At 36.1% G+C, this 16,744-nt stretch overlaps 1 protein-coding gene across 2 annotated transcripts; it reads left to right on the top strand.

Annotated features, from left to right (window-relative positions):
* Positions 1 to 355: 355 nt before the first annotated feature.
* On the top strand, positions 356 to 16,392 carry LOC113074061 (tRNA (guanine(10)-N2)-methyltransferase homolog). 2 transcript variants are annotated; one of them, XM_026246771.1, is made up of 11 exons: positions 356 to 416; positions 867 to 948; positions 1,039 to 1,131; positions 1,302 to 1,436; positions 1,624 to 1,780; positions 3,124 to 3,204; positions 3,304 to 3,468; positions 3,743 to 3,815; positions 4,405 to 4,539; positions 10,875 to 10,995; positions 15,753 to 16,392. In XM_026246771.1, the coding sequence occupies exons 1-11, from the start codon at positions 394 to 396 to the stop codon at positions 15,891 to 15,893; spliced, it is 1,206 nt and encodes a 401-aa protein (XP_026102556.1). In that variant the 5' UTR covers positions 356 to 393; the 3' UTR covers positions 15,894 to 16,392. The 2 variants fall into 2 exon arrangements, with proteins under 2 accessions (XP_026102556.1, XP_026102554.1); XM_026246769.1 differs by having other exon boundaries at positions 388 to 416; positions 905 to 948; positions 15,753 to 16,048.
* The last annotated feature ends 352 nt before the right edge of the window (positions 16,393 to 16,744 follow it).

Raw genomic sequence — 16,744 nt, 5'->3', positions numbered from 1 at the left:
ATGATAATGTCGATTTTAGATTACCGGTACAAACTGTAAAAAAACTTTCAGTTCACTCAGACCTTCGTGTCAGAATGCTAGAATTAATCTGTCAGAGTGTATTTTGGATTAGAGAGCAGTTCATTTTACTATTGTAGAGTAAAGTATTTAAATTAGTAGATATTCATATATCACTCTTTGAATTATTGTTTACAGGAAATAAAAGCATTACTGTCTTTAAGGGACCGTCCATTTGATACATCAGAAACATTCAACGAAAAGGTTATACCAAATAGTTTTTCACATGGCATAAGTTAATTGTTATGTTATTTATTTTCTAAAAATTCTAACTCTTTCCGCATAAGTCTCCTTTTGGCAACTAAATGGCTTATCAGAGATGATATACGGAGTGTTATGTCCAGAACGGTTTGTGGAAAGTAGGTTGCTGTATTTTTTTTACACTTACATTGCATGTATAATGAATGCTAAGGATGACAAACCTATAAATACTAATCTAATTGCATGTACATGGCGACATTATTAAGTGAAATCATGAAACCCTTTGACCAATCAAGACTCTGCCTAAGTTAATATATTGAAAATAGTCCATGATTGGCTTAAGACCATTGTGTGAATATTACATGGGTGAAAACATGGGTTTCTTCATTATTACTTAAGTTTACAGGGTTTTTATTCACATTAATTAACATGAACTAACAATGATCAATGTTATGAATGTTAAAGTATTATTATATATTGTTAAAAAATGTTTAGTTTAAGTTTGTTAATTTATATTAACAAATCAAAGATCTTATTGAGTCTTGATAAAAACAAAAAAACAGTAATAATTATTGAATTGCTGTATCAAGTTTAATATTGACTTCAAGGTCTGCTTTTGAACTTTGGGGTCATGGAACAACAACAGATGAGCTTAAGATGTCGTTGTTGGAGTATCCAGCAGAAAAAATGGTTTGTTCATGTTCCCCCTCCTAATAAAGTACAATTTGATTTATAGAGAGTATTTCTGATCAAACTGTATCTTGTATTAATTTTTCACAGGCTCCATATCTACAAAAAAATTCTACTTATAAGATCAATGTCTACACTTTCAACAAAACGTTAGTGTTTAAGGACAGAATCGAAAAGATTGATGTAAGTATGCTGCTGTATTTTAAATATTTGTGCGTTTTTAATACCTGATTCTGTGGCATACAGTTCATAATTGGAGTTAATTTAGCAACAGCTTTAATTGCCATTTTAAATATCTTCTGTCATGGACTGTGAAAATCAATTGTGTATATATAAGTGCATTTTTGCCACAGGCTCTAGACTTCTTGCCGTTTAAAGGGACAGTCAATCTAAAGGATCCGGAACATATTTTCTGTTTGCTGGAGGATTATGGCTCTGATCCTTATGACATCCCAGAGGAGCCTTTCCATATGTATTTTGGCAGATGGGTGAGATGCTTATAACAATTCAGAACATTTCTTCCATCGTCTTTACAAGGCTTCATTTATGACTATTGAATGGATTTGTAAAATGCTTGATTTGTGACTTAGAAAGTAAACCTGAATGACGTCCTTGTAATATAAGGTGACATACTGTATCAACTATTACATTTTAAATGGTTGGTTTTCTCTTCAGATTGCAGATGGACAGAGAGAATTAATTCGCTCTTACAGTGTGAAGAAGAGACATTTCATCGGGAACACTAGTATGGACGCTGGCCTCTCCTTCTTTATGGCCAATCATGCCAAAGTAAAGGCTGATGATTTGGTTTATGATCCATTTGTTGGAACAGGTGAGGAAATATCTGTGTGCATAGAAGTCTTTGAAATACAGCCATTTATGTCTCGTGACATAAATTCAGACATTAACATCTAACTGGATAAGCCACATTTGAGGCTGTTATAAAAAAGCCATCATATATACTACTATTACTAATAATAGAATGGAGTCTATAATATATTCATTTTTTTAAGTCTCTCCTGCTCAACAAGGCTGCATTTATTTGTTCAAAATACAGTAATATTGTAAATATTATTCAAAATTAAAATACCTCTTTTCATTATTTAGGTTTTTGTAAATATAATTTATTCCTGTGATGCAAAGCTGAATTTTCAGCAGACATTACTCCAGTCTTCAGTGTCACATAATTCTTCAGAATTCATTTTAATATGATGATTTGGTGCTCAATTATTATTAATGCTGAAAACAGTTGTGCTGCTTAATATTTAGTGCATTTTCAGATTTATTTATTTATTTATTTTGATGAACAGAACATTTTGAAACTGTCATTTTTAATAGTATTAGGTTTTATCAATTTACTTATATTTGTGTTAATGTTTTAATTATTTGAACATTATATTGGTGGCTCTTCGACAACTAGTATTAAAAAGTCAGTTTTAATATAAAAAGTCATTCAGCAAAGTCAGTTTATAAGTTTCTCATCCAACACGTCTATGATGTCAGATAAATTTATTCTGCAAATTAATTCATTTAGTCTTGCAAAATGAGTCAGTTTGGCATGTTGTGAATCAGAACAGTTTAGATGCTTAATTTTGGGCCAAACTGAAGCAGGTGTTTGTGTTTCTTTCTCATTCTGAGTGAAATCACATCTGACAGCTTGTCTGGGTGATTGAAGATATGTGCCATCATCTTCTGTTTCTTATTTGTGTCTAACACGAACCAGGAGTAGATCTCTATCTCATTTTTCGTTTGGTGACGGCTCACAGAAATTCTCACTTTTCAATCTCAGTTGGCCCACTTCTCCTCTTTCTTTTGACTTTGAAAAGTGCCACTTTCGAGTGTCATCAGTCAAATGAAGGATGGCTGGTTTTCGAAACAGCATGGTTTCTGCATTTCTCACTCTTTCCCAAAGCGAGGCTTATTGTGAGTTTGTAGCGTGCCATGATGTTGCCAGGGCTTTATCATAAGTGTGTTGTCACCACATGCACAGAGATCTGCAGGCCAGATGTCAGTATTTAGTTGAACTCTCTCTGGTTGCCTGGAAATCCTTATAGGCCATACTTTCAAACTGTCAAGCAGAAATAAAGATCTACAGTCAGACATAATCCAGAGATTACTTGTATTATTTTCTTTAATTTTGTGATGAGCGTTTTCTTACTCTGTTTTGTTTCTCAGGTAGTCTTCTGGTAGCTTGCTCGCGCTTTGGGGCTTATGTATGTGGGACAGACATTGATTATAACACTATCCATGGAGTAGGTATGTTTTTTTTGTGTGTTTTTTTTAAGCATTTAAGTAATTTTCTCTTTCACTTCTTCAGTTTTTTTAAACACCTGTGAGCATTTAAAACTGTTGCAGGAAAAGCCAGCAGGAAGAATCAGAAATGGAGAGGACCGGATGAGAACATCCGAGCAAACCTGCGGCAGTATGGGACTGAGAGTCTGTATGTGGACGTCATGGTGTCTGATGCTTCCAAAACTGTTTGGAGAAAAAATGCACAGTTTGATGCCATTGTTACAGACCGTATGTTGCTAGAAACTTAAGGTCTTTGAAGGTAAAGGGTGTGTGATTTTTTTTTTTTTTGTTAAAATACTATAGTATACCTGATTGGACCAGCTAAAAAAACAGCTACCAGGTTCCAAAACACTGGGATTTTCAGTTGCATGGGAATTGTTCAGTTACATTTAGAGGGGCATAAATTACACGCTTCACCTTTAAAGCCACATTTTTTATTGTTGTTTGACCAGTATTAACGGATGTTTTATAGCTTCAAGTGTTTTTCTGTTCCCTTGTGTAGCTCCATATGGTATTCGTGAATCCACAAGGAGAACGGGATCTCATAAAGATATCATCAGACCTACTGAGGACTTGTAAGCCTTTCACTTTTATCCACCTGCATTTTTAATGGGTCCACTTGAAACACTCCTTAGATATGAGCCAGTCATCCTTTGCCTCACCTCTAACACAATGGTACAAGACTATACAGTTACACTAGCATCCAAAGGCTTTTTCAAATGAAGTCTCTCATGCTCACCAAGCCTGCATCTTTTGATCAATACTACAGTGAAAAGAGGAGTGTTGAGAAATAATTTGAGAGGACACATTAATTTGACACATCAATAGTGACATTAAAGACATTTCTAATGTAACATAAGATTTATATTTCAAATAAAGACTTGTTCTATTCATAAAGGAAACATTGGGGGGGGGGATTGTATCAGTTTTAAAAATATATATTGATTAGCACGAATGTTTTCAGTATCGATAATTAAAATTATATTTCTTTCTTGAGCACCACATTAGCATATCAGGAGAAAAATACCAAATTTTAAATTGATATGTTCATAAGATTTTGATTAATGTTTGATTGGTGAATGAGACCAATTTCTCTTGATTTCTTAGTTTCTTCTCCATTGGAGGGCAAGTAAACTTATTTTCTTGTTTCATATCCCATTGCAGCTCTGGAGAGAGTCACGTCCCTGTTTCAATGGCTTACCACCTGAGTGATATCTTTGCCGACCTCTTGAATTTTGCAGCCCTCCACTTGGTTTTAGGTGGACGTCTTGTCTATTGGCTTCCAATCTACAGACCTGAGTAAGTACGTCTAATCAGACTGCCACAGTTTTGATAAGTAAACTGAAATATAGACCTCCTCTCCATTTTTTTTTTTACAATTACACTGCGTTGGCAGAGATGGTGTTGTGGCTTTATATATGGTCAGACACTTGCCACTTAAAATTTCATGAAAATCATGCTCAAATGGAGTTAACAAGGTTTTTTACCATTGAATGGCAGTTGTATTTTTTTGTCTGTCATTAGAACGGCCGCACCTTAGGCAGTATGTCCAACATATTACGTTTCCATCAACTTACAGGTTATAGAGTTTATTATATCTATATTAAAGCTCAGATTTCTTGTTGTTTAATACATTTGGCTAAAATGTCATGATATAAGAGATGAACTGCTATGCATAGGATATTTAAAACATACAAAAGTATATTGGTTACTACTAGACCACAAATGCTAATTCTTCTCTGCTCTTCAAACATACAAAAACATTAGCCTTTATGGAAATACAGGTGCATCTCAAAAATTAGAATATCATGGAAAAATCCTTTATTTTTTTCTGATTTAATTCAAAAATGCACACAACTGAAATATTTCAAGAGGTTTTTTTTTTTTTTTTTTTATTCTGATGGATATGACATACATCTTACGAAATCTTACGTAAGTATCTCAAAATTTTTTTATATTTTCTCAAAGATCAATCAAAAAGATTTACGAAACAGAAATGTTCAAGATCTCCAAAGCAGGTTTATTTATGCATTTAATACTTGGTTGGGGCTCCTTTTGCATGAATTACTGTTTCAGTGTGGCGTGGCATGGATGCAATCATTCTGTGGTACTGCTGAGGCATTATTGAAGCCCAGGTTGCTTTGATAGTGGCCTTCAGCTCCTCTGTATTGTTTGTCAGATATTACTTATCTACCTCTTCACAATACCCCATAGATTCTCTGTGAGGACCAGGTCAGGTGAGTTGGCTGACCAATCAATTATAGTAATATCATGGTCAGCAAACCACCTGGAAGTGGTTTTGGCACTGTAGGCAGGTGCTAAAGTCCTGCTACAAAATTAAATCAGAATCTTCATTAAGCTGTCATCAAAGTTAAATAAAGCAGCACAAGGCACATGGCAGATAGAGTGCAAATCAGTGAAGTGAACAAACAGTGCAGATAAAAAGATTTTTAGTGCAAAACAAGTTTATTCTGTCTGATTAAAGTGACAAAGGGCTCAAGAGCTTCTTGACAGACTGATGGATGAAGCTGTCCTTCAGTCAAACTGAAGAAGCTGTGTGACGGGTGAGTTGGATCACCTTTACGAGTGAGACAGTTTCCGTAAATGTCCTGGAAGGAAGGGAGAGAGACACCAATGATCTTCTCAGCTGCTCTTATGCGTTGTTGAGTCTTTCGGCTGGACGCGTTGCAGGCCCCATACCACACGTGATGCAGCTCGACAGGATGCTCTCGACTGTGCCTCTGTAGAAGGTGTACATGATGGGGGGGCAGGGGTCTGGCTCTCCTCAGTTTCCGGAGGAAGTAGAGACGCTGTTCATCACTGACTTCGGAAACTTCACACTGGACTTCAAGCAGCTTGGATTCTCTGACACTTGATGTGCTGACTCCAGCTTCAGTCCACTCCATGTGAAACTCTCCCAAGTTCTTGAATCAACTTTTCCTGACAATCTTTCCAAGGCTGTGGTCATCCCTGTGGCTTGTGCACCGTTTCCTACCACACTTTTTCCTTCCAGTCAACTCTCTGTGAACAGCCAGTCCTTTCAGCAATGACCTTCTGTGGCGTACCCTCCTTGTGGAGGGTGTTGATGATTGTCTTCTGGACAACTGTCAAGTCAGAAGTCTTTCCCATAATTGTGGTTGCATGTTCTAAACTAGCCCAAGAGGTACCCAGTATTTATACTCAAAATAAATCAAACTAATCAAGCTCAAAATGGAATATTCAGTTTTTAGTTTTTTGAGATACTGAATTTTACATTTTCCTAAGCTGTAAGTCTTAACTATTAGAATTAAAAAAAATAAAATAAAAACTCTTTAAATATTTCATTTTATGTGCAATTAATCTACAATATAAGAAAGTTAGCTTTTTTAATTAAATTACAAAAAATAAAGGAAATGCTGTAATGCTGTACTTATTCAAACATCAGTTATTTATTTACCCTCGTATTGTAAATAAGCAGAGATCCATATCCAGATGCAGTGCATCAATCTAAATGGAGGTGGGGTGGAGTAGTTACGAGGGTTCCATGATAATTTGGAGTTATGAGGTTTGGTCACAAGCTCTTTTGAATGCTTTTCACTGGTTAAATATTTGTAAAACAGACATAAGGATTACCAATAGCACCCTTAATTAAATATAATAGAGATAGGAAGTTATGATAATTTTCCACAGCACAACTGAAAACCTGTCACAGCACACTACTGCGCTTTGGGCGGATTGGTTGGGAAACACACCTTTAGCAGATGTGTACTGAATCAGTCACTAGGGTGCTATCTTGTACCTTCCTATGTCAATAGATAGGAGCTCAAAGCATATCAGTATCTCAAGCCCCGTGTTGAGGTGGTAGACGTTAAAACCTGCTCAGGCTTGTTGACCTGCGGTCAGCCTAGCATAGGAGCAGGTGTGAAGCCGTGGGGTATTTCCCACTGACCACAAACAGCAGTGTCCACAGATCATGCTACCATCTGATTATAGGGCCCGGGAAGAGCTGTGGCTCAAAGGAGGGGCCCCGCCACTTGATCTACACCTTTACCTCACCTTCATCTCACTTATAGGGAGATTTTCCATCATATAGTTACGGGATTCACTCCCTCAAGCTTGCTGATGCCAACAATAATGAATTTCGCTTGCATTGTCTATTTAATACAATGAAGTGCTTTCTATGTAGAGCTGTGCAGATGCTGTCACATATCACAGTTCTTTTTCTCATTATTTTTGTGTTCATTCATGTAATATCCTAGAGATTAATTAATGCAATCAATATCCAGCTTTATTTCACAATATTAACAAAATAAATGTGCGAGAGTGGAAGTGAAAGCGCTTGACCTGTGATGTACACTACTTTCAACTTTTATTAAGCAAGTATAATATAAAAATTAATTGATCAAGCGTGACAGTGAAGACATAATTATACAAAGATTTCTATTTCAAATAAATGCTGCGGTTGAATGTTCTATTCATCAAGAATTCTGAATTAAAAAATGCATCATGGTTTCCACAAAAATATTAAGCAGCATGACTGTTTTCAACATTGATAAACTTTTTTGAGCAGCAAATCAACATATTAGAATGATTTCTAATGTGACACCGAAGACTGGAGAAATTATGCGGAAAATTCACTTTTGCCACTACATGAATAAATTACATTTTAAAATATATTAAAATAGCAAACATTTGTTTTAAATGTGTAAAATTATTTTATAATAGTACTGTTTTTACTGTGTTTCTGATCCAGTAAATGCAGCCTTGGTGAGCAGGAGAGCCTTCTTGCAAAAACATACTATATATATATATCTCATATCTCATATATCTCACTACATGCAGCAGAGAACCAAACAACACAGAACTGATCTTCAGTATATCCGGCCGATGGGTCAGAAGTGTATCTGGTGAATGTATTGGGGTCTGCAGACAGGAGGGATTTAACTAAGAAACTGTTAAACTTATCAGTGACATCACCACAAGGAGGCGCTGGCGTCACAAGCTTTATGACCAAATCTTAGTATAGCAACACTTGTGTTTATAAACTTTGGTGTCAAAGGAGCAGATGACTGCTGCTGGAATCTGGGGCTTTGACGCTGATTACCCTTGTAACAGTTAGAAGTGGAAACAGCCCTCCGTGTCCAATTCATCCACTTCATCTTGAGGAAAAAAAAAGTTCATAATCATGCCCCAGACCAAATTAAAACACATCCTCCATAGTAAACAGCAAGATTTCCTGATTTCTGGTGACGCAACTGGTCACTTGTTACAAGCAAATCTAAATGAGGTATGACAGAGAAACATTTCCTTACATAACGACCATGGTGATCTAGATGTCAACATGTCGGTGAAAAGTAAGTCTTTTGATTCAGTAGGCAAATCTTTGACCTTCATCTTAATTGCTTTGTTACCACTGCGTATTTTTGCAAATAGAAGAATAATCTGACTTATGGGACATGGACGTCATGAAGTGAAGGCAGAGATGAGTGTGAGCCACGTGGGATGTTAGTCAGTCATTAGTACCCCATAATGCACTAGTCTGTTCTGACTCATTTTCCTATATTCAGAAATGTGATTCTGTCATGTGATTTCTGTGGATGGGGCTCTTCAGAGGCCCCTTTCCTGGAAAGCTGACATTTGTTAGACATTTTTCCAAGGTGACAGGAGTAGCTCCGTGTAAACAGTGTGACGGAGAATATGTATGGTTCGTGTGCCTCCTTGTTTTGCTTTGTCAGGTCCGTTGAAAAGATGGCATATAATTTATGATTTGTTTGAAACGCAGCTATAACTGCATGTGTGCAATGGGTTTTTGGATCAGTGGCTTTGTGTGGATGAGGTTCAGCTAGAGCTAGCAGCCCTCTAACCGATTTTCTCATTGATTTCAAACGCTGGCCATATTTACGTAATCATCTGAAAAATAAAGGGAGATGATGCATGCGAACGCATCTGTCAGCACGTGAATGTTAGCAACCCACCAGCTCAACTCCCTGCTGAGTTAATGTCCCTACTTACTGTCTTCAGTGCCTCGGGGAACAACGAATAGTTCCGATGTTCTCAGTGGTTCTGGTTAGAAAGGCACTTATGGTTGTGGCAGGGCTTCAGATTACGATTTTAAATGCAAAAAAAAGCAACAACAATCTAGTTACTATCAGTGAAATATGTGTTTTCAGAAGTTATTTTGTTAAATCTGTCTTCAGAGCATGATGTATCAACAAATCAGTGCAACAACAAACAGCAAAAGTTGTGTAGTCCAGTTCGAAGAGAAAGAACTTTTATGAACCGATTATTGTCCTAAATTTTGTCAAAATTAGTATCCTAAATGTACCTGGATGGTCTACTATTTCTAGGTAGTAATTTAAAGTGCAGATCCATGTACACTCTAATGGCTAATATTGCCGTCAAACCATTGTAGTTTTAAGGAGGGTTTGGTTCATAAACATAAAATAGAGATGGGATGCAGGAGTGCTTTAAAGCTGTGGTAGGGAACTTTTGACGCTCTAGCGGTTAATAAACAGAACTGCTTGCGTCTTGCGGAAAAAAATTGTAGCCAGAACTACTTCTCTCTGTTTATGTCTATTAAGAATCACAAAGGTACTGGGTTACTCCGCCACGGTGCCCCCGAAGCAATCTAAAATAGTCTGAATATAAACACTTATTATAGATGTACCCTAGTGATTCAGGACAAGCTAAAAACACGGTTTGGAAAATGGATTCATGGTGTACTCGCTTATTATATACATTTTTCTACATTTTAACACAAACAAAAAGGTACAGACCGCAGCTCTGATTGGTTGTTTCTTAACGGGAGCGATGTATTTCTTCAAATGGTAATAGGACCACTGGGAGGAGCCAGAGGAGCTTGATTTGTTCACAGATTATCTGTCTCATATTCTACTGTCAGGACATAATGACAGGTTTAACAAATATGTAAAAAATATATTTTTACAAAAGTTACCTACTGCAGCTTTAAATTTGCTTGTGTATTAGCAGTTTGAATCTGTTTTTCTTTTTATCATCTCTGAAGTGAACCAGGAATTATTGTGATGCATACTTTATTTTTGAGACACTATTGTTGTGGTTTATCATATTGAGGTCTATTTTATAAGGTTAAAAAAAACACAAAAAAAATCAGAAATAGAAAAAAAACTATTATTTGTTGATTAAAAATAATTTAAATGTTCTAAATATTCAGCTAATATTACAGCTTCATGTTGGTTTTATTAACTTTTTCAAGTGTGAAAATTAACATTTAGTGAGGTTTTGTCTGTAACCCAACAAATGTGGTCAAACATTTCCTGCTTATTTCCTGCCTGTTGCATTTGCATTGCATCTTTTCCATAGTGGACACAAAGATATAGTTATTGCTACAGCAAGACATCAGATGGTTTTCTTAACAATCGACTACATTCATGCATCCCTTCTGTTGTTGTTTTGGTGACCCTCTTGTTGCCTGAAGAATAACTGGCAGACATTCTACAAAAAATGTCTGTTTAATTCATCACACTTTTTCCAGTGCTGTGCAGTGCTTGTGACACACACAAGTGAGCAAAATTTCAGCAACAACCGCTAATAGTTGTGACATCCCCTACCACTATCAAGGTGTTTGTTCGGTGAGCGTGCCTCTGGCTTATCTTAAACTGCACTGTGGTCTGCAGGTACTGTGAGGAGATGGTGCCTCTGCACCCCTGTTTGACTCTCATCAGCAACTGTGAACAAACTCTGTCCAGCCACACGTCACGAAGACTCCTCACCATGGAGAAGACCAAGGAGCCCGAGGTAGGATATGTGAACTTTTTTGGGTGGAGACCCCTTGGTCTAAAGATGAGATTGTTTAATGCAAACTGTCCTGAATCATTTTTATAGTCTTTTATTGCACCAATCTGAAAATAATCTTGCCATCTGGCTGTGATTGACTCTGTTTTTATGCCGCTTTAATGACTTAATCACACATTGTATGGAAAACAATCCATCTTTGGATTTGACAACCACTTCACTTTAAAACCCCAAATTGTTCCCATGAAAGCTTCCCTGAAACACACTCACGAATATTTATCCAGATTGGCGTGCATCTCCTCTGACTTATGCTCCAAACCTGGAATATATACTGTATGTTACCTACAGATGCCATGTCCTTGTCTTCCTAAAACTTGCTTCAAACCCCAAAGATGACAAATGACTATCAAATCAGTCTCTTCTGTAAAAAAAAAAAAAAAAAATCCCTTTTCCCAAAGCTCAAGTAGCTCTGATGTAATCTTGGCATTATGGAGATCTCTGCAAAACTTCTACTCATCTCCAGCAGTAGCAAAAAAACACATCTGAATATTGTCCACTGATAATTGTTTATGGATGTTTATCCTATGTCCTTGATTGGCTCTGATAGACTGTTCTACAATGCTCTTCATGTGAATTATAATATTAGGTTTAGAGTACTGTTGCTTTGTTTGAAAACAGAAGGAACATGTCTTGTTGCAGAATGAGATAAATATTACCCAGTGTAGCTTATTTATAGAACAGAAAGCAGGACACTTAGGAGCTTCGCAGATCTAGCATTAGTCCAGAGCGGTCTAACATTTCAGAATCAAGAATCAAGGCCCTGTTTCTGCCTTGTCTCATTCTCTTTCTCTCTGTTTTCGTCTCTCTCTCTCTCTCTCTCTCTCTCTCTCTCTCTCTCTCTCTCTCTCTCTCTCTCTCTCTCTCTCTCTCATTTACATTTCACATTTTGGCACATAGAATATGTGTGTCCTCATGTCCCCTGCTGAAGTGCCTACACCAAAGATCTGGTTTTCTTCATTGGCTAAGTCTTACAAAGAAATTTCCGGGTCACAAACCAAAATTACTGAATTATTGTTAGCATAAAAATATACTCTTGCACTGTAACCTGATTTTTCTGACAGTTATTTACATTATTTTAATAAGCAGAAAATTAATACTGCCTAGACTATATATATATATATATATATATATATATATATATATATATATATATATATATATATATATATATATATAATTATTTATTTCATGAATTTATTGGATTAATAATGTTTAAATCTAATTTAAAATAATTACATATTTAAGTGATGTTTAAATTCTTCTAAATATGTCTGTGTGTGTATATTATATTCATATTTTTTAACATTGTTTTTATATGGTAATATTTAAGTATATATTTAGTGTATACTATTTATATATATATATATATATATATATATATATATATATTAGGGGTGTAACGATACGCGTATTCGTATTGAACCGTTCGGTACGACGCTTTCGGTTCGGTACGCGGTACGCATTATGTATACCGAACGGTTCGTTGGACTAATTAATTATATTTGAAAAAAAAAAAGAGAAATATAATGATATGCGTTCAACAAGGTAGCCCAATAACCCAAACGACGTAACAGGCAACGCCCCTGACACTCCCGAAGAAGAAAAAAACACCAACTTATATGTTTATGTTATGTTATGACTCAGTCAGGCGCTCGCTCACTCAGTACGCGCTGAAGGCTCGTTGCAAAATGGCCAATGCGTTTAACAGACTAGAAAAAGAAGATGACTCTCAAACATATTGTTTGAGATGCATGATTCCATCTATGAGCTGCTCGATCAGAGTGACATGAGAGCCCCTCCTTAGAACATTATTTGTAAATCCATGTTATGGTAAGTGTGCACGTGAAGTCTTTGCACACTTTCTTAAATCCACACTGTGGTAAGTTTGCACACTACACTAGTGCTCTGCATTCTTTCTAAAATCCTATATAGTGAGGGCTTCGCGCGGTTGCTTCATTGCTTCAAAAAAAAAAAAAAAAAAAAAAACACCAGCGTGAATACTTGAAACATGTCAACTCATTTACGCCGACATCACCTTATTGTGTCAGTATCTAGGAAAAGACGAAAAAAAGGAGAAACATGCACGCAACAAACTATGCCTGCAGCATTTAGACACCAGTATTATAGCTTACAGGGAATCCAAAGTGCACCCAAACACCAGACCTGTTGGTTATTTTAGGATCTTATATTTCTGGTCTGTTAAATGCATTAGACATTTTGCAATGAGCCTTCAGCGCGTGCTGAGTGAGCGAGCGCCTTAGGGGCCGTTCACATATCGCTCCTAAAAACGCGTGGGAAAACGCTAAGCGCGTCTTTCTCCTCCTTTCCAAAGCGCTCGGGCAGAAGCGCTCATGAGGCGTCTGTCTTGCTAAGCAACAATGACGTGCTCTCTCCATGAGACGCGGAAATTTCAGCAAAGGATAAATGGATTTGCAGCTCTAAAAATCGCTTGCAGTAGCTCTGCTACTAAATTTATTTCAAAATTGCAATCCATATACAACTATAATCAGCTGTTCCTTCATCTTGGGTGAGTTTTCAACGTTGTTATGGGAAAGGATGAAGCTGATTGGTTAGTTCTTGTCACATGACCCGCGGTGCGCTTGCGGCATTCTGAAAAGTTTAGATGTTTTTACATTTTGCTGTATCTAAAACGTATCGAACCGAACCGAACCGAACCGTGACATCAGTGTATCGTATCGAACCGAACCGTGAATTTTGTGAACCGTTACACCCCTAATATATATATATATATATATATATATATATATATATATATATATATATATATATATATATATATAAATAAATTTTTCTGGATTTTTTGATGACTGGAATGTTCAAAATATGAGCATTTATTTGAAATCTTTTTGTCAAAATATAAAAGTCCTTACCAACACATTTAATCAAGTTAATGAATCCTTACTGAATAAATTAAGGATTAATTTCTTAAAAATATTACTGACCACAGACTTGTGGTAGTATATGTATTTGCATTAGTAACAAGAGATTTTTTCATTCAGTAAACAGTGGGCTACTGAGAATTGAGAGGGTTGAGGATAAATGTGTATAAATGAAATCATGAAAATAATCCAGAAGAGTTTTAAAATAGCTGTAATTTTCTTCATGCACAGATATAGGTTCTTTTTTTATGTTGTTTTGATTTTGGAGTGAAATATGACTTTCACTGTGCTTTCCATCTTCATTTGTTCATCCTGTCATTCTAATTGACATTACAGCCCACTTAAGCCGCCACAGACACTAGGGTCTGTTCCTGAGGCTTGTGTGGTCTGTGTTGCGTAAGTTGCGTTGTAAAGTAAGGGCCGGGGCGGCACATGTGACCTGAACGGAGTCCTTGCTGACTGGCAGAAGGGAGTGTGTTGTAGAAGGTGCCGTTGATGGTTTGCAGGCCCAGAGCTGGAGTCATCACTTTCAGCTCACAGTCTTTCTGCCACCTCGTTAGCCTGCGGAGCAGTGTGCTTCCCTCCTGTCCTCCTCCAGCAGGTCCTGCTTTAGATCCTGGCCTCCACCCTGAGCAGGAAAATCTGAGGAACTTAACACTCTGCTGTCTGTCATTAGGCACTTGACTGTGAGCGTGTGAAGGGAAGACATAAAAGTGTGCTGGACTCAGCCAAAACGTTTTAAACCTGATTCTGCCATTTTTCTTTAGCGTGCCTTTGTTTTTGTTTTTTTGTGTATTGTTATATATATATATATATATATATATATATATATATATATATATATATATATATATATATATATATATATATATATATATATATATATATTTGAATAAGGACATTTAAGCTGATAAACATGTAAAAGAACACTGCCTACTACTTGTTTTGCAATACATGTTATTTCAAAACACTACCTGTCAAAATTTTTGAATAATTAAGATGTGTGTAAAAGAAATCTGTTATACGCACTAAGGGTGAATTTATTGAATCAAAAACACAATACTGAGAACTATTACATAATTAATATACATTAAAATCAGAATTTTTCCTGTGATGGCAAACATGAATGTTCAGTAGCCATTACTCCAGTCTTCAGTGCCACATGAAATCTTTCTCAAATGCTGATTGATGTTTAGTAATTATCATATATTTATTTCCAGTTTCTGCTTAATATTTTTGTGGAAACGGTAATGCATGTTTTTTTTTTTTCAGCATTCTTAGATAAAGAAGTTCAATAAACAGCATTTATTTGGAAAATAAATCTTTTGTAATTACAAATGTCTTTACTGTCACTTTTGATCAATTTAATGCATCTTTGCTGAATAAAATCAGCATAATAGAATGATTTCTGAAGGATAATGTGACACTGAAGACTGAAAAATTCACTTTTGCCACCACAGGAATAGATTAAAATTAGAACAAAATACTACTGTTTTTAATGTGTTTTGTCTAAATAAATGCGTCCATGTTGGGTAAAATTGTTTGACCCGTAATGCATATGACTTTATTCCAGAAAATAGACAATAAGAAAATAACCAGATTATATGATTATATAGTTGGATGCTGCTAGTAAAAACCAATCCAGTCTAGAACCAGTTTGCATTTTGATACTGACTGTTGTTCATAACTTCTAAACAGAAAAATGCTGATAAAATCCAACTCCCTATCATTGAAAAATTGCTTAAATCTTGCACTTCTGATTTTTTATTTATTTAAGCTGTTTGCTATGCTTTCTTGCAGGATTCAGACGGACTAGCACACCTTGCTGACCCTCGCTTCACCCTGTACCAGGGTCACAACTCTTTCAGAGAGAAATACTTCTGTGGTCTCACCAAGAAGAATGGAAAGGACAGCAAAGCCTCCCCAGGAAATAAAGATTAAAACATGAAAAGAATGGTTTCAGTTCTATTTTTATTTAGATATTCATTTATTTAATTTTCTTTTTATAACATCGTTGTATTTTAAATGTTTGGGTTTGGGTTTTTTTTCAATAAAAACCCTTTTATCATTCGTCTCCACTACTTTTTATCTTTCTTTTCTCTAAAGCGATGCCAGACGCAATTTAATTTATTGCAGCATTAGCGATATGGGTTCAAGATATGGGATTAGTGTAATACTTGTTTCTCTGAGTGCTTGCAAAGTAGAAAGATGAAGGGGTGTAATGTAAATTGCCTACTGGACATTTGCAGTGGAAGATGGAGCGCTGGCCCTGCTATCTAAACTGCCTTAAGTGTTTATACAAAGTCAGGTAGACATCTGAATAATGAATCGGTCTTGGACTTAAACTCACCTCAAAGAGAGCCGTCTAGTTCAACATAAATAAAATCTCCTATGAAAATAAGAGGGTGATCTTTTTACAGGGATTTGGGCAGATATTTAACATGTGATGTCATAAATTTGTATGCATTTCTAGTAGGACAGGCCTTATTTTGCATTATTAAATCCTGTGGTGAATCCCAAACATTGTAAAACTTAGTTTTTTGTTTTCTTTCACAATTCCTGTTCCTCTTTCTCTTTTCCCATTCAGGCAAAGTTTAGAGTAAACAGAAATTAAATGCATCCTTATTCATCTCCCACAAGCAGATCTTTTCATCCCTCAACTCTCCCCTGTAGAGGATTGATGAAGTGGAAAGCCACAGAGCTGTCTGTGCAGCATTTAACTGTTCCAGGCTGAACCCCACTTCTCATTACAAGATGAGCTCACATTTATTTCTTTTTACATGAAAAGGAAA

This window comes from Carassius auratus, unplaced genomic scaffold (genome assembly GCF_003368295.1).
Source record: "Carassius auratus strain Wakin unplaced genomic scaffold, ASM336829v1 scaf_tig00013544, whole genome shotgun sequence".
Classification (NCBI taxonomy): Eukaryota; Metazoa; Chordata; class Actinopteri; order Cypriniformes; family Cyprinidae; genus Carassius; species Carassius auratus.
The sequence above is the reverse complement of the archived record's forward strand: the minus strand, read 5'-3'. Positions and strand labels throughout refer to the sequence as shown.

What these genes read in the sequence shown, in the direction of transcription:
- LOC113074061 (XM_026246771.1), top strand. Translation starts at nt 394, where the DNA reads ATGTCCAGAACGGTTTGTGGAAA. An exon ending in CTTCCAATCTACAGACCTGA is followed by an intron (nt 4,540 to 10,874) that starts GTAAGTACGTCT and finishes TGTGGTCTGCAG; the next exon opens with GTACTGTGAGGAGATGGTGC. An exon ending in AGAAGACCAAGGAGCCCGAG is followed by an intron (nt 10,996 to 15,752) that starts GTAGGATATGTG and finishes GCTTTCTTGCAG; the next exon opens with GATTCAGACGGACTAGCACA.